At 46.7% G+C, this 24,838-nt stretch overlaps 1 protein-coding gene across 4 annotated transcripts in view; it reads right to left on the bottom strand.

Moving 5' to 3' along the window:
* SPAG6 (sperm associated antigen 6) overlaps positions 1–17,970 on the bottom strand; it is a 34,759-nt gene extending 16,789 nt beyond the window's left edge. Inside the window, exons 1-4 of one of the 4 annotated variants that reach the window (XM_064444783.1) lie at positions 17,886–17,970; positions 17,707–17,802; positions 6,013–6,179; positions 2,232–2,415 (exon numbers count right to left, since the gene is read on the bottom strand). In XM_064444783.1, coding sequence (XP_064300853.1) covers positions 2,232–2,415; positions 6,013–6,179; positions 17,707–17,802; positions 17,886–17,910 — 472 coding nt within the window. In that variant the 5' untranslated portion in view covers positions 17,911–17,970. Of the gene's footprint in view, positions 1–2,231; positions 2,416–6,012; positions 6,390–6,932; positions 7,011–17,400; positions 17,562–17,706; positions 17,803–17,885 lie in introns of those variants that run through there. The other 3 variants (XM_064444784.1, XM_064444786.1, XM_064444787.1) reach the window with 3 other exon arrangements.
* Positions 17,971–24,838: the final 6,868 nt, after the last annotated feature.

Raw genomic sequence — 24,838 nt, 5'->3', positions numbered from 1 at the left:
GAAGCAGAGAGACCTTTCCATTGCAAACAGTTATTGCCAAATGCTGTGAGCCTTTGCTGGCATTCAGGAAGACAGAGGTTCACATCCTGCCTAAGATAGATCAGGCCTTTAATTTGTCTCCCACATACATCCCAGACATATGCCCTAATTATTGAACTTTTCTTGTTAGGGCAAATAAGCCACCCTCCCTAAAAATCTTGTCTTAATGTCGTCCCAGTTTGGAACTGAAACAATTTCTGAAACTGAAAAACCTTTCGTGGGTGGGGAAAACCATTTCACACTCAACTCTATTTTTAGAGTTTAAGCTGCAATATGTGTCCACACACACTCAATGACAGAAAACCATCACAGCCAAATTTTATCAACACAAGCATGTGAATCTAATCCAGAGTTTCTTGGACAGTAAACACCAGATGTTGATAAGAAGATGTCCATCTATCTTTGTATCCCATCTCCAACAATATCCTGTTGCAAAGGCATGCTTGTAGGAGTGTAAGAAACATACCATGCACAGAGTGATCTTTCTTAGTATAACTCCTCTGCTTTCAGTAATCATTTTAGAGACTTCCTCCTGTGACTACGTTATAGAGGAAGGTAAATCGCGCAAACTGGCCATAGCTGGGCAGGGGAAGAAGAAATCTTTTTAGGGTTTTTTTTGTTTTGTTTTTTTTGGGGGTTTGGGTTTTTTAAGCTGATGACATCTAGCAATCTGTCTACATCCTGATGCTTGCAGCTTAGTAGCACTTGCAATTTCAACTTAATTCCTGAAAATGCTGTTCTTATTGCTGGCGTAAATTGACATGCAACATGTATCCATTCACTGTCAATTAATAAATAATTCATAATTGTGGAATAAAAATTTGTACAAGGAGTTTGTTGTATTCAGTACCCCCACATCATCTCCATCTTTGCAGACAATGCCATCACAGAGTGAAGTGGATCACCCTAAAGATCAGCCAGCATTCATGCAATGAATAGCATGAAGGGCAATTGAGGTGAGTCAATATTGATTTATTGACATAACAAAACTACAGAAATGTTTATGTTAAGAGTAACACAGGCACACACTTAGGCTACACACATTTATACAAAGGAACACTTTCAAATGACACTTAAACAAATATATTTCAAATGGAAGCTACAATCATTTTCCACCAAGGGTGGGATTCAGACCCGATGCCCAAAAGATAAAAGATCTTTAGCACACAGAGGTGCCCCAGGAATGAATTTGTTCCCCAGAAAAAGCAGTCTCTTAGGAAGGTGCTGACAACTCTGGAGTCTGTCCCAGTAAGTCAACCCTCTCACTAAGTGGGAAGGGGAAACTCCCTATGCCTTCTGCAGTCCAGCACTCCATATTGATTTAAAAAAAAACCAGAAGAAAATCATAAATTCAGTCTATGTACATTTTAGAGCCAAAACAAAACATATATGCATGAGTTAATGTTGTGATCCCAGAATAATTTTATCTTTAAACAATATGAACACAAGCCATTTTTCCCACCCATTCCAACCAGCAGTTTCTCCCCTCAGTTCTTTGATTCATAGCTCTAAACTTTTACTTGAACTATATAAATAGCTGGTAAAAGAATTATCAACCACGTGGATCAGCTTTTAAATAGGAACATGACACTGCCAGTGAGTTATACAACTGCTTGTGAGACAGCAGTGAACTGCTCGATATCGGATTCCTAGGATCTATTCCTGACTCTCGGAGAAGAGTGTGGTCTAATGGCTAATGATAATAGAGTCACTGCAACGAATTTGGCACATTTATCCTGCGGGCACTGCTGTTAGCTGAATGAAACTTGGTTCTGCCTAGGTTTCTCCATTTTTACATATATATAGATAGATAGATAGATATTAAATAAGAACTAACATTGAGCAAAAAAAACTTTGTTCCACAGTAACAGTTACACAGTACATAAATAATCTGAAATTTTTTAGTGGAGAATAAAGCAGAGCATCGTTTCCTGGCCACAGGCCCAGCGTACCTCCTCTTAGAGCACCTCTCATAACAGGGTACTCCTGGTGTCCGATATGCCAATTTCCCACAAAAGACACAGCATTGTCGGATTGGTATAGTTAGAGTAGATTTTTATTCCAAATATAAAATTTTGTAACAGTAGAGAAGAAAAAGCATCTTGTTCTATTTACAAACATGACAATAATGCAACCTATTATAACTCTTACCTAGCATTAAGCTGAAAGATAAGACATGTGAAACCTCTTACCTGAATTGTGTCGGGCAATATACCCAAGTGCCCAAGATGCAGCTTCTTTGACTCCAGGGTCAAAATCTTCCAAACAAATCACAAGCATTTCCAGTGCTCCACAATGAACTATTGCCTGAGCTAATTGTGGAGAATGTTTACCAACTGCTCTTAGCACAAATGCAGCTGCTTTCTTGTAGAAACGCTATACAAATCAGGAGGAAAAAAAAAAAAGAAGCAGCTTTTACTATCATTCAGTAGTTCAAACCATGACACAGTACAGACATGCATAAATTAGACTTTCTTAGTAGCAGCAATATCTCATACAGACCCAAATCAGGACCACCAGACACCACACAAACCATGAACCTACAGTCCTTCTTTGAGACAGCTCATGATCTAAAATTTGCTGTAAGTGCATAAACAAATAGAAAAAAATGAGAGGGCTGAGAAGATATGGGGAAAAGATAATAGTCTAGATAAATCTGTCTGTTTAAGTGAGTAGTGAATGATAAGAGCTGCAAAAAACAATAGGTCTTAACATATTTAACCAGATTATACAGGTTATGCAGGGCAAGCTCCTAAAAAAATTCTACCCATCTGTGACACTTGCAAGGTTTCACAATTTCTAATGTATATCACATCATCTCAGTGAGAACATTGTTTACATTTACAAATAGGAAACAGAGGCACAGAGAACTAGGTCCAACAAAAGGGTTTAGGATCTGAATCCTGAAATGCCTACATACCCCCTAAGCCCACAGCTAAGATCCTGAAAATCCATCCCACCAAACACCCAACAGTGGATGATCCTCGATTTTGACCAGGCAGCCTGCAATTCTGCTTCTGTGCATGTCCAGAAACAGCTTACTTTCGACAAGGCTAAGCAGCTTGGCACCTCTGTTGTTTAAGTTCAAGCAAAATCCAAGCACTTGTCTCACTTCTACCACCTCCTCAGTGCTAGACCAAATACATGTTTTGAGCATATATATATATACACACACATATAACGTATGACACTGCACGCATCATGGGGTTCCATGTAAACTACAGTGATGGTTGCGGTTTCTTCTAAAAGCACAGTTAAAATCTTTCCCCCAAAAGTCACATTTCAGTCTCCTCCTGCAGTTTCACAGCTATCATTCAGATGTGGGAGCTGAAGATTAAAATTCTTCTCTGCTTTATAGTTTCAAAGCCCAGAGCCCAATTAAAGCACTCTGGCCACAGACAACTGTGTTGGGAGAAAGGCAGTTCAACTCCCTCTTGCAATCACAGTGCAGCATTGAGTGCAAGGTTCATTGGGACACAAATAATCTACTGCCCTGTCCATGTGCCCAGCCTGGCTGTTGCCAGATCAGCCCTACAGACCAGCTTTAGAGGGCTCTCTTTCTGTGTGCCCTGCTGGCTTTAATCTCATTCCAAGATGCTTGATTCTCCCCTGCTCTGTGCAGGGCACTTCGCAGTGCTTGATTCCTACTGTCAAGGTACTCAAAACTGAAACAACACAAAGCCCACATCCCTTTTGGAACAAGTCCAGAGAAACAAAAAAGAGAAACCACGTGAGTCTTTTGTGCATCCTGTGAGGTGCCCAAACACCTTTGAAAGTCTGATCTAAAGCATTAAGGTATGGCAACAGAGGAGTATCTGCAGCGGCTCCACAGGATACGCAAAATGGAGCCAGGCTCACTCCCTGGCCCTGAAAGGAAGAGACACAGCATACCACATCCACCCATCTAACCTCCTCTTCCCTCAAAGCACAGCGGCCTCATCTACACTACTGGAAACTGTCCCCACGTTGTGCTATTGCCTAAACCCTGTCCAGGCATTGTCAAGTAGTTTGATGGTTGGCATCGGCTAAAACCACATCAGAGCGCATGTTAATGATTACAGAGCACAGTCATCTTCCAGTGCTCAAACACATGCCCTGGCCCTGCTTCGTTTACCAGTACTGATATAATTCCTTAATGCCAAAAATCCAGCCTAAGGGAAGGCCTACAAGCAGATACATTAAATATAATTTACAAGCAAAGCATTAAACATCATTTAGGGGGAAAAGAAATTAAGGGAAACAGTACAGTCAAATGGTCAAATCCCTAGCTAATGCAAGTTACTCTCAGTTTTGCTGAACTCAATGGAGCTACAGTTGTTTACACCAGCCTATGTCTGTACAAATATGGGTATGTTATTTCTGTGAAATAATTATGCTCCTGGCAAAGAAAAACACTTCTTTGTTTTTATTATTCAGAACACATTTATTTACAAGCCGTATTCACAGGCACAGTCAGAACACGCTGTAAAACCATATTTTGCTCAGTTTAATTGACAAAACATTGATCTGGGATGTGACCCTGTAACTGTTCTCCATAAATCAGTGGAATCAGTATTTATTGTGTGCTCAAAGAATCTCCTCCTTAAATATAAATGTTGATACACAAAGAGTGAATGGAATGGAAACATATCTGGGTTGGGGGTTTTTTTTTGCCTATGGGAAGGAACAAACTGCATGCTTTGCTAAACTCTGCATGAACTGGATAATGAGTTTCCTTCACTTGCCCTCAGTCACCAAGGCATAGTAGGCTTTCCATGACCTCACACTAATCTTGCTGCTGCCCCAAGTGATTCTGAATTACAGCCATCTCGATGTAACGACAGCACAGGCAGTAACATGGAAGAGATAAATCAGGGTACTCAAGCTAATTTAGTGAGGGCTGTGAGTTGTAGCAGGGGGTGGTTTCCAACTCGAAAATAGAGGATAAAGAGTTTTGTTCCCCTTCTTCCCTTAAAAATAGAAATAAAATAACCAAAATGGTAATAAATTTGTCTAACTAAAACCTTAACTTTCTTTCCATACTATATCAGTATCTTGACATCAAGGTTTTTCTTTGTCTTTTTTTTTTTTTAAGATTAATTGCACAGGCAATGACCAGATACACACAAAAAATATGCAATGAGCACTTTCATGTTTTCTTCCAAAAAATTAAAATTAAAATATCTAGTTTTACAAATGATATTTCCACTGAAATCCTACTTTTCCTAAACCAAATAAATAAAACTGCAACCTAAGTTTCACCGTAATATCAATGCTCTTAACCCTCAGCTGTTTCTTTCTCTTTCCAGTTATTAGGAACCTTATTTGAAAGTATTTCTGTTAATCTAGGTTAGGATCACTGGAAAAAAAAAAAAAACAAAGCTGGAATATATGCAAAACCTGAAGAAAAGTGGCAAGGGAGAAAGAGAGACCACCAGATTTATTTGCATTGCAATCACTTTTTTGTTGTTGGGGTTTTTTTGACAAATATGAAGATTAAAACCTTTCAAAGTATTCTCCTGTGTCAGTGGTTTGATACTTCTCATGCTACAGATTTCCAAAAGGCTATGTTTGGAGATATTAAATATTTAATTACAGAAGTTCAGGGTTTTTATATGTATTTTACAAGTGTTTGGTATTATCAACAAATCCTAGTCAATTACCACTACTGTTTTCAAATTGGCTGATTTTTAAAGAGCAACCTTTTATAAAGTATCACTCAACATTTCAAAAACATAGCAGTGCCATGAACATATTTCCTATAGTGCACTAAAAGGTAAGATGATATTTTAAAGTCAAGCTTATTTAAAGTCAAACTTAGGCACACAGTACACATTGATCCCTCAGGAGTTCAAACATACATGGTGTCTCTGTCTTCAGTACATTTTTTATTGCTATATTAGAATAACAGCAGATAGCTGATACAGAAAGATTTCTCTGTCCCTGTGCAATAGTTAAAAAAATGATTACTTAAGAAAACAAATGATGCCTTACATTCTGCTCAGACAATGAACCCACGAGCTGTGGAAGAATATCTCCCTTCACGACAGCCTCTGCCAGGTCATCGTTATAATTGGCAAGTCTCCCAAGAGCCAAAGCAGCAGTCTGTTGAATAGTTGGGATGACATCCAGCAAAAGAGGTCTCAGCAAAGACATTACACCTGAGTTACACCAGGAAGAGAAAAGCCCATTTGGTAAGCAGAAATTTTTCTAAACATTTGCCTTTATTCACAAAAACCTATTAAATTACTCTTCCAGGTGATAAGAACTTGTAGGAAATCCAGGTGTTCCACTGAAATGAAGTCAGCACTTGGATAGCACTGCCAATGCATACCAATGTTTCTGCCCATTTTCATAGGTACAAAACACTTCTGAAATATAAAAAAATTCACATGTAGAAATAAGCTATATTCAAACATCTATAAAATACATGTGTTAAAGCATACACAAGTAAATAAGGTATACTCAAACTTATATAAAATGCATGTGTTGACGTATGCACAGAAAACTCCATCTGGAGGTCCTGGTGAGCTGACGTTGGCAGGTCACTCATTCGGCATGCCAGCAGAACCTCTATGTTGAATTACACCAAATTACATTTCATCTGTTATAAGCAATGGTTGATTTGGGGACCAATATCCATAATATATTACACTCCAGATAGAAGAGTTGAAGATTTTCTTATGTTATTATTTATGATGTGTTTTCACTGATGAGTCTGCAATGTGTCAGTTAAACATTGAAGAATACGAAAGTCCATTCTCTAAGGCAGTGTTACAATACATACTTGAAATTATAGGTGAGGTAAGCAGCTGTGACATGAACCATTAGCAGTTACAGCCTAAGAAAGTCCTTACATGGATAAACATCTGGCTAAAAATAGGAAGCGGGAGGAGTAAACTTTCCATTCTTACAATAGGAGGGAGGAGGTCACAGTGCAGTTCTGCAGGCCTCCGTGCTGGGACATGTGCTATTCAGTATTCATCTGTGATCTGGAACAGCATGAACAGTAAGGTGAGACTTTTCTCGTGACTCAAAGTTGTTCAAGGTAGTACCAGTGAGGGAGACTGTAAGGAACTAGAGACTGAAAAACTGCATAACGAAATGGCAAGTGAAATGGAACACACATGGGAAAGCCAATTCCAACCTCACACATGCAGTGATGGACAACAAACAGAACACTACCACCCAGGAGAAAGATCTCAATGTTGGAACAGACAGTTCCATGGAGATAGCAGCTCATTGCTCAGTAGAAAAGAAACTTTACCCACAGAAGTATACAGAGCGCTCAGGATTATTTGGAAGGAATATCGGTCAAAGCAGAGACTGTCACTATGCTATTGTATTAATCTATCCTACATTTAATACCCTCCCCTACAGCAGAACTGGAAAAAAGTTCAGTGAAAGGCAACAAGGATAATCAAAGATGACCACTATGTATGTCAAAGCTCTTCCTACAGTTAAACTAAGACTCTTCGATAGGGGTATAAATGACATCCACATGTTTACCTAAAAAAATATGATTTGTAAGGTCTGGGAGAGAAAAATTACTTGAATTGCAATTCTTTGAAAGCCCTGTCCCTGTACCAGCCAGCTGCATGAATTAGTACTTCTGAGCTTTATACCTCAGCCAGAAAGCAATGCTCTCTGAAGATGCAGAAGTGCTACAACAGAACACCAAACACCCAGAGATAGAAATGTCCACATCAGCTGTCTCAGTTCTTTCCACTACATTTTTTTGCTAACAAAGATAAAGATTTAGCTGGGTGACTGTGGAAGAAAGCAAGACTTCCCTTCTCAAGGGCTCATGCGGTTACAAGCACTGAGCAAAGGTCTTTTGGTGCGACAGTCCCACACAGTGGGATCACTGCCTAATGGCAGATGACACCTAGGTGTTGAACAGGCACACCATGACAAGGAAAAGCTGAGGGCCTTAGAGCAGGGACTAGCCCAAAGGGATGAAGGCTATAACAAGTTACACCCGTAGTGTACTTCTGTATAAAAGGGCACTCTGAAAAAAAAAAAAAAAACAAAAACAAAAAACAAGTTGAGCAGCAGTGTAATTCTCACAGAGAACATTTATTTTAAATTAAAACCAAACTGCTCCCAGCAAGAAGAAAATAACCTAATAATCTATACGTGGCTCTGAAGAGGGGTAGGGGGGGTAGTAAAATTAACCATGGAGGCCATGCTGAGCACTAATGAATTCGTTCTGGGAAGGTCAATACTCCAGACAGAAGCTGTACTGCCGTGAGAGGTATGGCCTCCCAGGATGTTCACAAGTCAAAATAATACAGGTCTCAGGAGGGCGCACAGTAAAAAGAAAAAAGTGAAATTAAATTGTGATGCCTAATAGCACTACACAAGCACCAAAAATGGCTTTGTAATGTGCATTAATTGAACAGGTACATGTAGAACCTATGGAAATAGGTCTGTAGTATAGCTGGGGCCTGCTCGCACTTCTGTCAAAGCCACTGGGAGCTGAAAGAGGCCTGTGTACGAACACACAAAAGCCAGATCCTCCAGTATTGCAAGATCAATGTGAATTCATTTAGCACTTTGCAGAAATCACTACTTCAGAATATGGTCCTTATATTGACACCTTCTCACAAACTCTCCCAAAAAGCAGGTATGGCCTCATTAGCAAGTTATGCTTCATATCAAAATGCATGAAGTATTTTATATGACAAATTAAAAGTAAAAACAAATAAACATGTGAGTTGGGGCCAACCCCGTATATCATCTATATCGAGCTATCTTCTAGCAAGTCATCTGCACCCTCTATGGCAGAGCACGTTCTTGTCCTTCCCTCTAACATCAGTTGCATGGTCAAACAGCTGCTGAAATTCCTAAGGGGACCTCATGCTATTCTGAGTCTTTGCACTGAGGGTATTTCAGTAAAGCAGCAACAGTCAGAAGTAGTACACTTGTATTTAGTGTACAGATATTACATTTGAGCCCTTAAGTTGAGATAATATGAAAACAAATTTTTTTAAGGAGAAACAAGAAAAAGGAAAAAAAAAATTTAAAGGGTTGTACTGATATAAAAGATGCTGTTAGAAGTGGCTGGGGGGTAAAAGGAGTGCCTCGGTGTGCAGCGACCCTAGAAAAGCCAAGAGCCTGATGAGTGGACGGACATTCAAGCAGGACGTGGCAGACAGTTCAATTCTGGTGATGGTCTCAAAATCCAGTGAAATTTAAACAGACTAGAATCACTTTACCCAGGAGGAACCCATGAGCTAGATCTAGACTGCATGACATGTTTCTGGCCTGCACGACATGCCTAGACACCACAAAATATAAAACCACATTTAAGAAAGTTTTCCGATGCATAAGCTTTGAGTTGTCCCAAATATGAGATTTATATCATTTGTATTTTCAAGATTAGCTGATACAGATTTCACTTTTAGAACAGGCTAAAAAGCCTTGAGCCTGAAAATGCTTCCAAGCAGCATGCCTCCCCATGACCAACACCATTCATTTCATTACCCTGTAAAGCTTGGTGATGACATTTAAGTCAGCACAAAATGTTCTACCGCAAATTATTTTACTTGAAACTGAAGGTGAGGAAGAGACAGAAAGTGAAATCAGAGTTACTGTTTGAAGAAAATACACAACATGCTAAAGCAGGGTTAAAAAAAAAAACAAACAAAAACCCAACTGAATGGATGGAAAAGGTTTAGAAATAATAGAAACTGTGCTGATCTTCAAGAAAATTATATTTTCCCAAAGTGATGTCTGCATGTGAGAAAAGACAATGAACAAATAATTATCATGACAAGAGCTCTGGTGAACAAGGGGGAAAAAATCAATTCCTCTTGCTGTACAAGACTTATATTGACAACAGATTAACTAAGAATTGAGAGAAGTGTATGGGCCTAGATTATGCCTGTGCATTGAACATAATTAAAAGCTTGTACCTCTACTTCCCACCTTCTCTAAAACCAGTTTCTTTCTCTGCATCAAGACAGTATCCATCATCTCTGGCTCCTCTGCAAGACAAACTGCTTGAAGAGTTTTCACCGTTGTCATGATTTTTACATCTTTGGCAAACTGAGTATTTCTCTCTTTACAGCACTTAGAAAAAATAAGCAATTAATTCTTAGAGTGTGAAAACAGCTACATAGGGATTATATGGTCTTCACTAAAACACCTGTAGGAAAACCAAGATGTCCACCTTTCCTTCTATGATTTTTTAAGATAGTGCTGGAAAGGACAGATGTGCCTGATACAGTGGAGGTTTTCCTGTCCAACCCAGCTCTTTCTCCCAGAGATAGCTGTATTTGGTAAGCTCCTCTCTGATCTCTTCGTTTCCTTTGACTGTCCTGTCTAGAGCAAAGCCCACTCCTCTTCTCCAAAGAGGCCCAAGCCAGGATTCCTATCAGCATTTTAAATTACATTCAAATTTCTTTAACATTACCTTAAGGCAAGAAAATAGGTAAGAACCAACAACTTCTTTTTCCTCTACCAGTAACTCAAGTGAACAGGACCATACAGAGCAGGGAGTTGTAGTGTCTCGTTGCCGAAAACTTTAGGAGAACTCTTTGATGGTCTTCTAAATAAGTCTCTTGTGACAGAAGTAGGAAATTCATTAAGTGCAATTCAAAAGGCAGCAACACAGAAAGTAAACTACAAAATAAGGCATTTAGACCATTGGACTAGATTTGTTTTGGAAGAGTTCCCACTAGCAACTCAGAAAGAGAGTAACAAAGAATAACTGCCAAATATTGTCTCTTGCATCACAGAACCTTGACTGACCTTGGGCAAGGAACGATTCCCCTTTCTATCCTCAGTTTCCCACTCAGATTTGTTTCAAAGAATGACACTTTAGAATCTGAATCACCCTTATACACACATTTCAAGTGGAGCTGTTGTGCATAGGCCTGATGCACTTTCTTTTAGCAAGCAAGTGCTGGCTGCTGCCTATCGTGGGGGAAAAACAAAAACAAAACCACTCAGGGCAGCAGCATGTTCCAAGTTTTTACATTCCAGGTTTCTGTAGCCAAACAAACAGTCACTGTTCTGGAGACAGCTATCCTCATTTGGTCATTTTGATTTCTTGAGGAAAACCACCTGGAAGTCAGGCAGAATCCCTCTACCTTCCTCCTGCCCCACCAAACCCTTGTCAAACTTGAATAGTCACAAGTCAGTGAAACATCACTCTACATTTCAAATTCTCTCCATTTCTGCTCCTGAAGATGACCACTCCTACCCTATTCTCCTTCCTTAAAAATAAAATTTATTTCCATTTAAAAATGTAAATGTGGAAAAAAATTATTCTACTCTAGTGTTGTTTCTGGACACACTCTGATCTTGAAGATGCTGTCCTTCTAATTTCTGCTTTGGATCAAATATAACATTGTCTTCTCACATCTGTGTACTACCTGTTACACTACAAACATTCAGTGAGCTAACATGAGCGCCCAAACATTCGTCATATCACCTTGATTTTTCAGGGCTCATGATGTTAAGTTCAGCTGATTTAACAAGGAAATCAAATGAAAATTTATTTCTGCCTCACCCTCGCTCCCTATCTTCAACTACCCTTTCCTAGAAGCAGCATAACAGCAAGTTTTAAACAGGAGATGTAAAACAATTTTCTGAGAACAGTGAGAGAGAGAACTTCCACACTCACTCGTCTTGATGCAGCCTCTTCCAGAGACGACACAGTACACACATCTCAAGTACATACTCCTAAAGCATGACTCACCCCGAAAAAGGACTCCTCACTGTGACGGTTCCATGCACAACACTACTACAATCCTTCAAATATTAAAGGCAACATAAATACAGTTTGGTAACAGGGACTCTGGGTAATGAAGTAATTCGTACAGCAATTACCAGATGGTGTGGGACGTAATGCAGATTCAATTTGACAGCGGCACTGGAGATTTCTGAAGGATTGAGGAGCAGTTAAGTTTCTCCTCCTTAAAAGCTGATCTGGCTGATCGTTTTCCAGACCCTGTTTCTACATTAATGGAGCAGAACTAATCTTGTTCCAAGAGGACTGAGTTTCTGAAAATGCCCCTCACGGGGCTAGTTAGTGGCCACCACTCAATCCTTCACAGACACACAAAAACCAAGGTGGTCACAAGGAGCTGTTTCTTTTTAATGGCCACTCGCTAAGATGAGACAGAAATTCCCAACAAATTCTGGCTTTGAAATTTCTACTTGCAAATCTCTTCCAAACAGGCCAGGAGGCTGAGAAGAATAATCCTGGAGCAGTTGAGCTTTCAGTTGATTGAGTTACAGAAAAAGCCATTCCTCCAGCTTCAGCTGCATTTACTTTCTCCTTCTCTGTCATGTCTCTGGGACTTTCCTTAATACACAGCCTCCTTCTTCCCTTCATCAGGCACCAGGGAAAGCCACTCTCCTCACTTGATCTACTACAACTCCAGAGATAACCTTTTGCTTTTCATGCCACATTGCATACTTCCCTCCTACTTCTCCTCCCTCTAAAGCTCAAAGCTTTTTACTCAAAATAACTAAAAAAAAGTGTATCCTTCACAAGAGAGAGTGCATAAACCCGAATGCTGAAACTGGGTACATGGGGGCACTGTCCATGTATATCCACTTGCAAGGTCCAGATAGGGCAAAAACACAGATGCTTTAAGGAAGAAGCTCTTTTTCTGCACAACTGACTCAACAGCCATCCTCCCTATACACCCTACACTCCCAGCAGGCTTTCTACAAAGCACTGAGCTATCAGAGCACATTCTTTAGTATTATTTAAAATGTGGAACTGCATCCTGAAATCCCTTCCCAGACTCTGATCCTCCTAACACAGGGCCAAGTGCCCAACCGTTGCATTTAAAATAGGTACACTTAAAATACGTACACTAGGAATAGAGGTTGAAAAAAGCATGGTCAAAAAGACCCAATGTAATTGGATAAGTGAAATAAATCTGAACAGCCTTTTCTCAAAAATAAAGACTCCTAAACCACTCCAAAGTTTTGGAAATACAGCTTTTAAAACCTGTACCAGTGGAATAGCTCTAGAGCCAGGGAAGAACTAACACTCATGACATCATGTTTTTAACTGTATAAACACAGACCACGAAGTAGGGGAAAATCTGCCATGCAGATCAAGGGTTTGTGATGGAACCCTTGTTAGATGCAGACAAACCCTGACCCCAGACTATAGCCTCTTGCCAACATGGACTGTGAGGAACAGATGCAGGAGATGATGCCCAGAGGTAAAAGAGGAGGAGAGGACTGGTCCTGGAGTACAGCTTGTATGCTGGAGCGTAAGGCCTCAGAAGTAGCTTGATACCAGGCAGAACGGAACAGAGACCTAGGCTCAGGGTTGGGGCTGATGAGGTGGGAAGACAGTTCACAGAATCCCAGGTTGGAAGGAACCTCAGGGATCATCTAGTTCAACTTTTCTAGGAAGAGCACAGTCTAGACAAGATGGCCCAGCACCCTGTCCAGATGACTCTTAAAGGTGTCCAACGTGGCCAAGTCAACCACTTCCCTGGGGAGATCATTCCAATGGTTGACTGTCCAGTTGGAAGAGATTCACTGGGAAAAGGTCTTTCTTTACACCGACATTTTGGAACTTTCCTGGAACCTTGCAGACTGGCCAGCAAGTAGGTAAGGCAGAGGAACAGAAGTTGAAGTTATCTGCCCGAGATGATAAAAATACCCCAGCAGCAATGAGAAGGGAACCCAGGTGTACAGGGTCCCAGCACACCAAGTCCCACAGCAACACACAGTCTGCTAGACCACAGAGCTTCCATTTTCTTTTTCCATGTTCCAGACTCAGCTTTCTCTATGACTCCCATTGCCACTATGCTTAAAAATGTGATCAGCCCCAAGAAATGGTTAAAGAGGTGATATTGTGATATCTTTAAAGTCAAAGGCTGAATTGCTAGACTAAACTGTTTCTTAATCCCAATGATATCCTTAAATAACTTTCAAATTAAAAGCAACAATCCCATCACCACAAGTTCTAACGCAAAATAAATAAATAAAAATGTCATTCATACTATGAGAGAATACAAAAATGAACACCTAGAAGGAATTCAAGTCTTATTCTGATACATTTACTAGTGCTAAATTGTAAATGTCTCTTTAAAAAAATCAAAACAAAACACTATTTCAAAGGGACTATTTACAGAGTGCTACACTTCACAAAGCAGATGAAGAAAGAAGAATTAGACCCTCAGTGACTACCACTCTTAGAAACATACTGGAACTGGTTCAGATTTTCTCCTAAATTTTCTAAAAGACAGGAAGCTGCCTAAATCTCAGTGCAAGAAAGCAAGCTGAAGTTCATCTGCCATTATAATTTAAAATAGCCTATTTCTAGGATTTTAGATTTTGGAAGGGGGCGGTGTGTGTCAACAATGCATTCCAGTACCAAACTTCACGACCTGTAGCTGCCAAATTAATAGATTTCTTTTTAAAGAATATGTTTAAAACCATTACTATCAGAGTAGCTTCTCCCATTAGTCAGCAGCCCTCCAGAAGCGAGATTTGATAAATTATTTTTCTGTCTTTGTTCCAAGTATACATTTACTAAACAGAAAAAGTTTAGAAGTTTTAAAGTCTTTTTTTTTTTGATCCAAGCATCCATTCAAAGGACAAACCCTGCAATTCGCAGTAGTATTTAGTCATAAGGAACAACCTTAACGCCAACCACAGAGTTGGAAAACACACAGGAATGAGCTCTGACAAAGGAATTTCTCTGATCATTCCTTGCACTTCCCTGCCACCAGAAAGCTGCTGAGCTCCCAGGCACTAACTCCCCAGGGCATTCCTGACCACAAGAGAGCCAGTGCCCTGTAAATGTGTCAAAGTCCAGGGCCAGATTCCAGTTCCCTGGTTACAACCACTTTGGGGATCTCTGCTCAGTGGGAAAGGCAGCTCCAGAGTTTGATGAGATACAGAAGCTTCAGAAGAGAGGTGCCCTGGGAAAAGGTGTGTATCCTGTTGGCCCTCTCTGCCCTTTCCAGCTTGCCAGTTCCCACCAGTTTTCCTGACAGATAATACATAGGAGTCTCCACAGTAATGGACCTTAAGGTTTCTCAACAGCCAAGCCAGCATAAGAAGTTCCCACCTCTGATCCTGGCTGCTTGCTCCCCTCCATGCTGCAGTCCACCACCTCCTAATTTGCAGCAATACCACTGTTAGTACCTGATTTAACACCACAAAAGCCAGGCTTAGACTGTATTAAATAATTATTTTTTAAGTACACCTCCATCTTTCATGATATTAGCATGGTGTCCAGAGACACCTCCTCAAAGAGCAAGGTCTCAAACTATTATTTATTTTCCTTATAAGATATTAAGTATTTATCAGAAGGACATCTAAAAATGGGACCCAACATTTTATTCCCTGAGCAGTGATTTCACTGCTGCCCGTCTGAATTTTGGATATTCCAGGAATACAGACCTAGGCCAATAATACAAGAGTACACTACAGTACATTTTAAGGGCTCAATTTTGTTCAAATTCAGGTCACTGTCATCTCACCTTCTGTTTCAGATGAGAAAAGACTAAACCCTGACAACCTTTGAGATCCAACCAAAGAACCCTGCAAGGTGCCCCTGACTCCTAAAGCTAACGGAAAATGACAGCAGGCAAAGACTTTCCACATCTTCTTAAAACAGTGTTCTCCCTAAGGGGTAGCTAACTTTCTTTACCAGAATAAGAAACAAGCCCCCAGCCCTGTTATATATGGATTTGTACAGAGACACAGTTATAGACAGACATCTTTCTTTCTCAAATCATTGCTGCAGAACTCACTAGATCAAGACCATAAAAGGTATGCCAGTTATCTGCTAGACAGCTGTATCTCAAAATATTTGTGTAAGTGCTTTAAAAAAGGACCAAATCATATTTTATTTGGGGGGAGGAGGTTTTAAAAACCACTTAATCACATTTCATTTAGGAGGAAGTTTTAAAACCTGTACCTAGCACATCCAGAAAAGGTCAAAATTAACAGCTATCATTTTAATTATATAACTATGAATTAGTTTTAAAGGCACAGGCTGGGGAAGAGAGTAAAATATTTGTGGGCCTCAGCCATTCAAACAAATTGTTACAGGAAAAACTATATTTGCAGACATTCCCCTCTTTTCTAGCATCTGAAAAACTAAATCCAATGGAGGAGCAGCTCAGTACCAGAATGAGACAAGAAGGATGTGCATTTCCACGTTACTACCCCAGAGCCTGATCCTTGTAAAATTAACCTTCAGACCAACACCAGCTGTGTGCAGAAAAATGTTTCAGGCCTCTGAACAGATTATTTCTTCTGCACAATTAACAAATCCGTTCTGAGGTAAAGCTACCAAGCAGATTACATCAAATAATTATTTTAAGAAATACAGTGTAATTAAAGTTAGCTCAGTACCTTGTTTGCTTTCTTAAAATAGAAACTTTCTGCATTTAACTGTAAGAAGCCTGCCAAAAAGGGATCTCTCTCTGTGAGCAGCTAAAACCAGTACTGTAAGTGGACACAGAGGGACCTCTTCTTACAAATACGATACAGGTTATTCCTATGGCCAAGATGTCCCTTTGGTAAATGGGGATAATTTGTATAAACTAAAGCAGTGGCATTAACTCACTGAAAGATGGGGAGGGGGACGGGGGGGATCAGGAGGCACAAGGCCATACAAAAGATGCGTCAACACATCACTCCCATAATCAAAGCAAATGTTTCTTTTAACAAGAATTTAAGTGATAGGTTTTCAACAAAACCATTTCAATAGACAGTTATAAATACAACAACCAAAAGTTCAAAGTATTTACGTGACTGGTTTTCTTTGTTTGTTTGTTTGTTCCCATTGTATCTCAGAAAAGACTGACAGCTTTACTAGATTCGGGAAACAAGTATTAAAAACAAAATCAAGACAAACCAAAACAAGATCAATTAATGAATACCATATGGTAAACCAACTACAGATTTATAGCACGTTTTCAATCTGCCTTTCAGGTAATCAATTACTGAGGACTACTTCTTTTTCCTCTTTTAAAAAGCTCAGGAACTCGGGACAAGGGGAGCAGCTCTGCCAGATGCCAGCAGCACAACAGCTGGCAGAAGTGCTCCCGCAGCTCCTGTTTCTAAAAACGCTCAATTTGGTTCACGACATCCCACGACAGCAATATAACAAAAGCGAATCCCTCCTAAGCTGAGTAAATCTGCTGGTGAAAAGCACTGAAGAGTTTAGGAACAACTTGTAAAGCTGGTATAAAAATAGCTACTTCTAAAGGAGGTTTTCCTTGGCAAGTCAGCGCCGGCTTCACCGGGAATTCCAATTTCTACGCTTTACATGAAGCTGTATTGGAAGCACGGGGAAGCAAATGAAGAAGTGAGTTGTGCTGAGAGACTTTTCCTGAAATAAAAGTAAGTTATGAGATCACGGGCGGAGACACCTACCTCACCACACACGCAGAAACCACGCCGCAGACGAGCCCACGCAGCTCCCGAGCGCAGCGCACTTTCCCACCGCGCCGCGCGGGACTCGCCGAGCCCGTCCCCGTGTCGGGGGACAACGCCAGACCCCGCGGGGAGAAAGCCTTGGGAAATCAGGGGCCAGACTGGGGGGAGGGGGCAGGGAAAACACGAAAGCGCCCCGGCAGCCCCGTGAGAGCCCAGCCCCGCCGCGCCCAGCGGCGCCGGGGCACGGAAACCCCCGCAGCCGCGCAGGCCCGGCCCGGCCCGCGCGCAGCGGGAAGCGCGTACCTGCGTTTTGGAGGGTCTCGATGTTCTGCGGCCGGGCGGCGAGCTCGGCCACCGCCTGCACGAACTGCGTCCGGGCGCGCTGGTACTGCTCGAAAACTGCGGGCGGCGGCACCGGGTGAGCGGCCGGGGCACCGGGTGAGCGGCCGCCCCGCCGCCCCGGCCCCGCCGCCCCGGCCTACCTTGCAGGACGTGCCGGTGGCTCATGGCGGCGGCTGCGCGCCCGCGCAGGGCCACACTGTGTACCCGTCGCTAAGGCAACCGAGCGGAAGCGGCGCGGCGGGGGGCGGGGCCGCCCCGACACCGCCCGTGACATCACGCGCCCGCCCGCCCGCCGCGCGCTCTCCCGCGCACGTGTGTTAAATGTGTAGGTGTAGGTCCAGGTGCGGGTGCAGGCGCCCATAGAGATGCGCGGGAGTGTGCGGACCGCTAAGTCTGGGGAGAGGGGGTTTCACGCCTCTGCACTACGAATACACACGCAGAGGCGTGGAGGTGTACCCGCGGGAGTGCGGGGTTACACCGGAACGCGTTATAGGCAGATGTATGTGCTCCGCTCTGCGTGGCGTGCTGCGGTCCCCGGGAGCATCGGGCGAGGGCTCCACGCAGGGGCTTGCCCGGCCCGCAGAGGCGGCCGGTCCCCCGCTGCCGCCCCTCCGCGTCCAGCGCAGCGCGGCGCAGGCGGGATCGGGCCCGGGGGGTACCGGGCGGGGGGGTCGCGGCAGGGCCCAGGCTGCCCTGGCTGAGTCCCGCGCACCGCAGTGCCCGGCAGCTCTTGCGGGTTCCCCCTGCCCGGCTCCCTCTCCCCCTCCGCTCCCTGGGAGGGGGAAAATTAAAAGGAAAAAAAAAAAAAAGAAAAATAAGGCCAGGCGTAGCGCTCCCGCAGGTGCCCCCGCCGCGCCTTTCTCCTTGGGGGGGGCTTTGGGTTTAATTTTTTTCTTTTTTTTCCTCCCCTTTTTTTTTTCTTTCTTACCACCACTGCGATTCCTCCTCGGGGATCTCCGCTGTTGCCTGACACCGCCGCGCCGGCCCACGCCGGGGTTTTTCGCGCCGCACGGGGAATAAACTCGCTCTCCATAGGGCCGCGGAGTCCCCACACACACCCACAGCCGCGGAGCGCTGCGCGGGCGCGCAGGGGCAAGCCCATGGGCTACGGCCGCCGCCCCTACCGGGAGCCACGCGGGCCGTGCCGCGGGAGAAGCGCCGTCCCGGGTGGAGGGGAAGGCTTCGCTCCCCGCCTGGAGCCGATGCGCGCCCACCCGCGTAGGTGCGGGCGGGCGTGGGCGGACGCTGCTCTTCCGTGCGGGAGGAACAGCGCACGAAGGGGCGCTGGGGGGGCGGGCGGGCAGCACGGCTCTGGCTTTGCCAAGCACGGGCACTCCCTCTTAATGTACACTGTAACTGTATTTTTTTAGTACATGTATTTTTTTTCAGCAGCGCATCATTCCGGCAGATAACCTGGTGACTGCCTCCCGCTTTTGCCACCTTGGCGTCTCCGGTTGTAAGGGCTATTTACGAATAACCCTCCTCAGAGCCGGTCGGCCAAGGCAGGGTTGCGCCTGTGAGTAAACACAGCCTTGGAGGTCTTTACAGCAACTAATGCAAACGGTGGGACTGCAAAATGAAATAAAGGTTATCAGGATTTGAATGGAAATAGACCCTACATCTCCTCCAGTATGTTTTGAGGGCGATTCCCAAGACGCGGGATATTTGTGAACGCAGTTACTAGTTAGCTCTGCTATCGATCAGGCTGCTCCAAGCGAAATTGTGATCCTCAGCAGAAAAACAGAGTTACTATTCCACAAAAAATGCCCTTTCTGCAGCCACCCTCTAACGCATAGTGGCTTCAGGATTTCATAGGCTGGCATTTTGTTCTGCAAAGCTCTCAATGTACAAAATCAGATGACTGACACTATACAAACGTGTTATTTGATAGGCAATGTAAAGTTGTGTCTCATACCTTAAAGTTGAAAGGTTGGAGTTACTTCAGCTGCATTTTAAAAGTTTGAAAAAGTGTAAGAAAGACCCCTAATTTTAATAAATCATCTCTGGGTTTGCTCAACTCTAAAAAAAGGTGGGCTAATGTAAACAATATCATGGTCTAAAATGAGCCACGAGTTTCCAGGAGTATTTAATGCGAAGAAAATCTCTCTTTAATCAAACAAACAAAACAGGCGATGTGCTGTTCTTTACAAATAAATGAGACAAATTAAATCAGATTGGTGAGAAGGTCGTTTGCCACAGAAAATTTTTTTGGAAATTATCACCATGTGTACTTGAGAAGGGAACAGCTGTTAAACACATTTCTTTATACTTATTTCTGTTCTTAAGTTAAATTAAAAAAATAAACAAATGGTGATGAATTACTTCCAGAGGTTTTTTTTTAAAAAAGCAGATGTGTCGATTACAGATAAATTGATTTATCTGTCTAATTAAGTCTAATGTTCGGATAAGTGAAACAACAAAACGCACCCTGAGTACCTCCAAAACTTGCTGTTACATTTCGTTGCTTGATAGTGAGAGGCTGTTCACATGGTTAATGATAATAATGAGGAATAAACACCATGCAAATGCGGTCGACGGAAATGTCACCGGCTCTCGCAAAAGTACTGAAGACGGAAAATCATTTATGGAAATGACGTAGTTGTGAGACTTCATTGCCTGCTGCGGGGTGCTCATTAGTAGGAAACCTGTATCCTTAGGCGGGTGCTGTTAGTAACGACTGCGTTACCGCACACGTCAGCTTGAAAAATAAACCGGAGGCCGGGGGAACAGTCAACAATTATCCAAATTAATAACGTGCATTCGCTTTCTGGTGGGTGTTCTTTAATCTCAGCCTTTGATTCACTCGGAAATACGCTCGTAACCGGGCGGGGAAGCATCATTTTCCCCAAGCCGGTGAAGGGCGAAGTTGCTCCTGGAGGTTTTTTTGGGGGGTGATGGGTGCCGGGGGTCTTCCCACGGGCTTTCCCGGCTTGGTCCCGTCCCCGCGGGTGCGAGGCAACAGGTGGCTCGGTCCCCGCACGGGAGCAGCCGGGTCCTCGCAGCTCCTCCCCGCTGGAAGGGCGCTGGGGGGCACCTCCATGGCCGGGCTCGCCACACCCCGACGGCTCCCGCTCCGCCGTGCGGCGGCTGGACAAGACCCGGCGGCTCCTCTATGACTCGAAACCACGCGACGCTCATTAAACGGTGAGGTTTTCCCGCGTTTTGGCGCGGCAGCTTCCCCGCCGGCTTGCGGGGTGCCCCCCGCCCCGGCACCGCCGGCCAGGGCTGCGGCCCCGCCGGGCTGGAGCCGCAGCCGCCCCCCGGTACCGCGCCGGGCTGCCCGATCTGCCACCGACGGGCTTCCCCCTCTTGCCACATGCCTGGCAAACCGTTCAAGTGCTTTGAGCAGGTATTTACAGGGTTACAGGAATTAGTTTTTTAATGCCGCGCTTGGAGGACGGAGCGCGTTGGGCGGGAAGAGCAAGGCGCGAACCCCTCCGCTCGCCTCCGCGGTCGGGGCTGGGAGCGCAGGGCTGGCGGCGGCGCGGGGCTCCCGCCTTGGAAGGGTCGGTGGGAGTCCGTGGGCTGCAGGGAACTGCGGTGCTCTCTCCACGGGAGTGTGCCGAGCGGGGGATCTCCAACTCCGTGTGCAGCCCCCACTAAAATACAGTATTTGGATCCTTGAATAATTTAATTTTCAAATTGAAGTTGGGCTTTGCCATTACCTGAGTTAGCAAAAACTCTGTCAGAGGGACAGTAGCAGTGGACAGTCCCTCTTTTTTTTCCCCTGAACTTTGCCTGGGGGCTCCAGCCACTCACGATATTCTGGGCTCCCCTCTCCGAATTTTCGGTGGTGAGTTTAGTTTGTGAGATCTTCCGATGGAGCAAATTAGTTCTGCGAGGCGAAGACAGAAACGTCGAGGCGCTTCAAACGCACTAGGAAGAGGACTTCTCCTTTTCCTTCGACTAAGGACGACGCTGGTATTTGAGCAGGCGTTTGCAACCCTAAACGTGTAGACGGTGTAGGTTTAGCTGGAGGGGAGCGGTGCGTCGCCATTGCACTGGGCAAGGACAGAACAAAAATTATTATAAGGGATAAATAAACTGGAAAAGGACAACAACATTTCAGGTTGACTTGCAGGATGGGACCAGGAAATATTAGCTGGTAGAGCTAAGCCCTTTTTACCACGTGCATACGGTTACACCTCTGGTTTCCTGCGGAACCGTCAGCGCTTGTGCAGTGCCATTTAAAAAAATATATATATATTTTTGGGACGTTCCAAAACTGAAAGCCGGAGCTTAATTTATTCTGCGGACTTGAAAGGAACGAGGTCTTCCTTTGTGTCTGTTGCTCCGGGGGAGGGTGTGTGTCGGCTTGGCGCTGAACGCTGCCCGCATCTACATATGTAAACCCAGCAGCGCTGCTCCCCCCCGTGCCGGCAGGATTGCGGGCGCTAGCAGCTCACAACAATGCTCCCAGACAATGTCAAATGCGCGGAGCCTGCGCGGCTGCGGCGGGCGCTGGCCAGTATTTAGCTCTTGATCTGGAAGGACCAAATATGCGCGCTGCCCGGCGGAGCCCGCTGCTCGCCCCGCCGCCCTGCCCCATCATTGTCCCTGGCTGCTGTGGTTAGAGGGGTGGGGACACGCGGCAGCCAGACGACGATATCCCGGTCTGCAGAAGAAGGTGTAACGAGAGGCACCAGCAGCAGAAAAGGCTGCAAATCGCTGTCGTGTGGTTGCTATTAGCAACAAATCAGCTGAACAGCCTGCAAACCCGAGCACCTAGGGCGGAGGTGGCAAGGAAAACGCCAGGGCTGGGGAGGCAGGGGCTGGTGGGCGCTTTCCCGCGGTGACCTCCCGTGCAGCCCCGGGCAGCCTCCGAGGAGGGCGGCCGAGGAGGGGCAGGGCGAGGGGAGCCGCTGCTGCCACCGCCGCGCACTGCGCTCCACGAGAGGGGAAAGGCAACCCACTTAAAAGAGACAAAATGGCAGCTCGTTCCTTGTAGGCATCCCTCTCGGCGATAGGCGCCTGCCTGGCCTCCGCCGGTCCCCGCTGCTGCCAGCCCCTCAGTGCCCAGGGGCTGTCCGTGCCCTCCCGCCTGCCCGGGGGCAGCGCCCCAGACCGAGGAGCAGCAGCGCGGTGTCCCCCGGGGCTCCGGCTGCAGCCCTTCGCCGCTCCTCAACCAGCCCACCCAGCCTAGAAACGAAGCTCCCACCCCTCCGGATGGGACACGTCCCGACCGGCTGCACCGGTGACCGGGCGGCTCCGCTGCTCCGCGCCCCGCGTAGCCCGGCTCCGGTACGCGGGCTGCCGGCGCCTGGGACCCGCGGAGGGCGTGCGCAGGCTCTGCACCCCGCGCAGCGACGGCTGCCCCGCAGGGGCATCACTCACACTGCACCCCTCCACTTTGGCCATGCCAACAGTTTCTCTTCCAGCACCATTTTCACGTTGCTTTTGGTTTTTTTCTTTTTTTTGTTTTGGTTTTTTTGGGGGTTTGAGGGGTTTTTTCCCCCATTTCCCATTTAAAGTTTTGGGTTTGTGTATGCGGGGCTATTTTGGGCTGTGGTTTGGGTTTTTTTTCCATGTTTCTTTCCCCTTTTTTTATGATCAGCCCATTTCGGAGGCCTCCACCAGCCGCAGGATCTTTGGCACGACGTTGTCTCACAGATCAGAAATCGCCTCCCTGAAAAGGCACCTCTCGAGCATCCCCAGCACATTCGGAGGGAGGAGAGAGAAATGTCGGTGCTGGCAGAGGAGCTCGGGAGCTCCGCGCTCAGCGGAGGCCCTGGGGTGCGGGGCGGCGCCTCCCGGCCTCGGCCTCCTCCACCGGGGATGCGGCGAGCGAGAGATACCGGCGGCGGGGAGCCCGGCGGTGGGCGCGGAGTGGGAAGGGGGGAAGGGCTGCCGACTGCCTCCGCTTTTGGAAAAGTACCTCCCGGCACCGGGGGCATTTCACCCGGCCGCTCCCCGGGGAATATCCCCCCCTCCCCGCAGCACCGTTGAGAGCATCGGCGCGGGCTGCGGGGAAAGCATCTGCTTTTCCTTGGCGATGGGGAACATACAGCCCTTTGTCTCTCTAGACGAGGTGCGATATTCAGATGCGTGCCATGAAAATACAGGCGCCAAATGGCTACCGCGCCCCCCCTCACCTCTCCGGGGGAGGTCGGGGCGCCCCGAGGCCCCGCCGTGCCCTGGGAGGGCTGGGGCCGGCCGGCCTCGGAGGGAGGCCGGGTCCCTGCGGCAGAGCGGACAGGAACACGGGACCGCGGCGCCCCGCAGCAGGGCGGGGGTGTCGGGAAGCCACGTCCCGGTGCCCCCTTCCCGACACGCACATGCCCAAATAGCCGGGCTCGCTGGAGCACCCGAAGGGCAGGACGGGGGCAGGGGTGGAAAGGGCAGGCGAGGCCGCTGGAGGTGCGGGGGCTGCGGCTGCATCGTTACGCCTCAGCGGAGGGCCGAGTGTGCTGCCCGGCCTGGCCCAGCCCGGCCCGCAGGGCGGCGAAGCGGGGCTCCGCGTCCCGCAGCGGCCGCCCGCGCCGGCGGAGGCTGAGCGGGCAGCGCTGCGCGGGGGGTTGCGCGGGGGATGCGCGGTGCCGACGCGCAGTGCTGCAGTGCGGAGCGCCCGGAGAGGGGGGTCCCCGCGCGCTGCCCCCCGCGCGCCCCGTTCGAATCTGGCGACGCGCGGGGGAAGTTCCGCGGGCGCGAGGCGGGCGCGGTGCGCAGGCGCAAGATGGCCTCTGCCCGGGCGGCGGGGCGGGGGGCGCGGAGCCGGAGCGGCCCGCCCGGCCTGGGGGCGGCCGGCGGGGGCCAGGCCTCCCCGTGGCAGCGGTGGGGCCGAGCGCCCGCGTTCCGCGCTTCTCGGGCAGCCGCGGCCCTGCCGGCGCAGGCGGCGCGGAGCGCGGATGTAGCGCGGCCCCCTTTCCGCGGCCCCGGGGCGTGTGGCGGAGATGCAGCGGCCGCACGCCCCGGCTCGGGGGGGCCGCGGGATCCCTCACCCCGGAGGCTGTGCCCGCCTCCGGCACCGCCAGTCACGGTCTCTAACGCGGCCGCCGGTGTCCTGCCCGGCGCGCCCGCGGCTCCGCGGCGGCCGGCGGGGATGGGAGTCCCGCTCCCTGCCCACCCGCAGCGGGGAAAGCCTCCGCCTGCTGTG

This window comes from Phalacrocorax carbo, chromosome 2 (assembly GCF_963921805.1).
Source record: "Phalacrocorax carbo chromosome 2, bPhaCar2.1, whole genome shotgun sequence".
In the NCBI taxonomy this organism is placed as follows: domain Eukaryota; kingdom Metazoa; phylum Chordata; class Aves; order Suliformes; family Phalacrocoracidae; genus Phalacrocorax; species Phalacrocorax carbo.
This window is presented reverse-complemented; position numbering and strand designations above follow the sequence as displayed.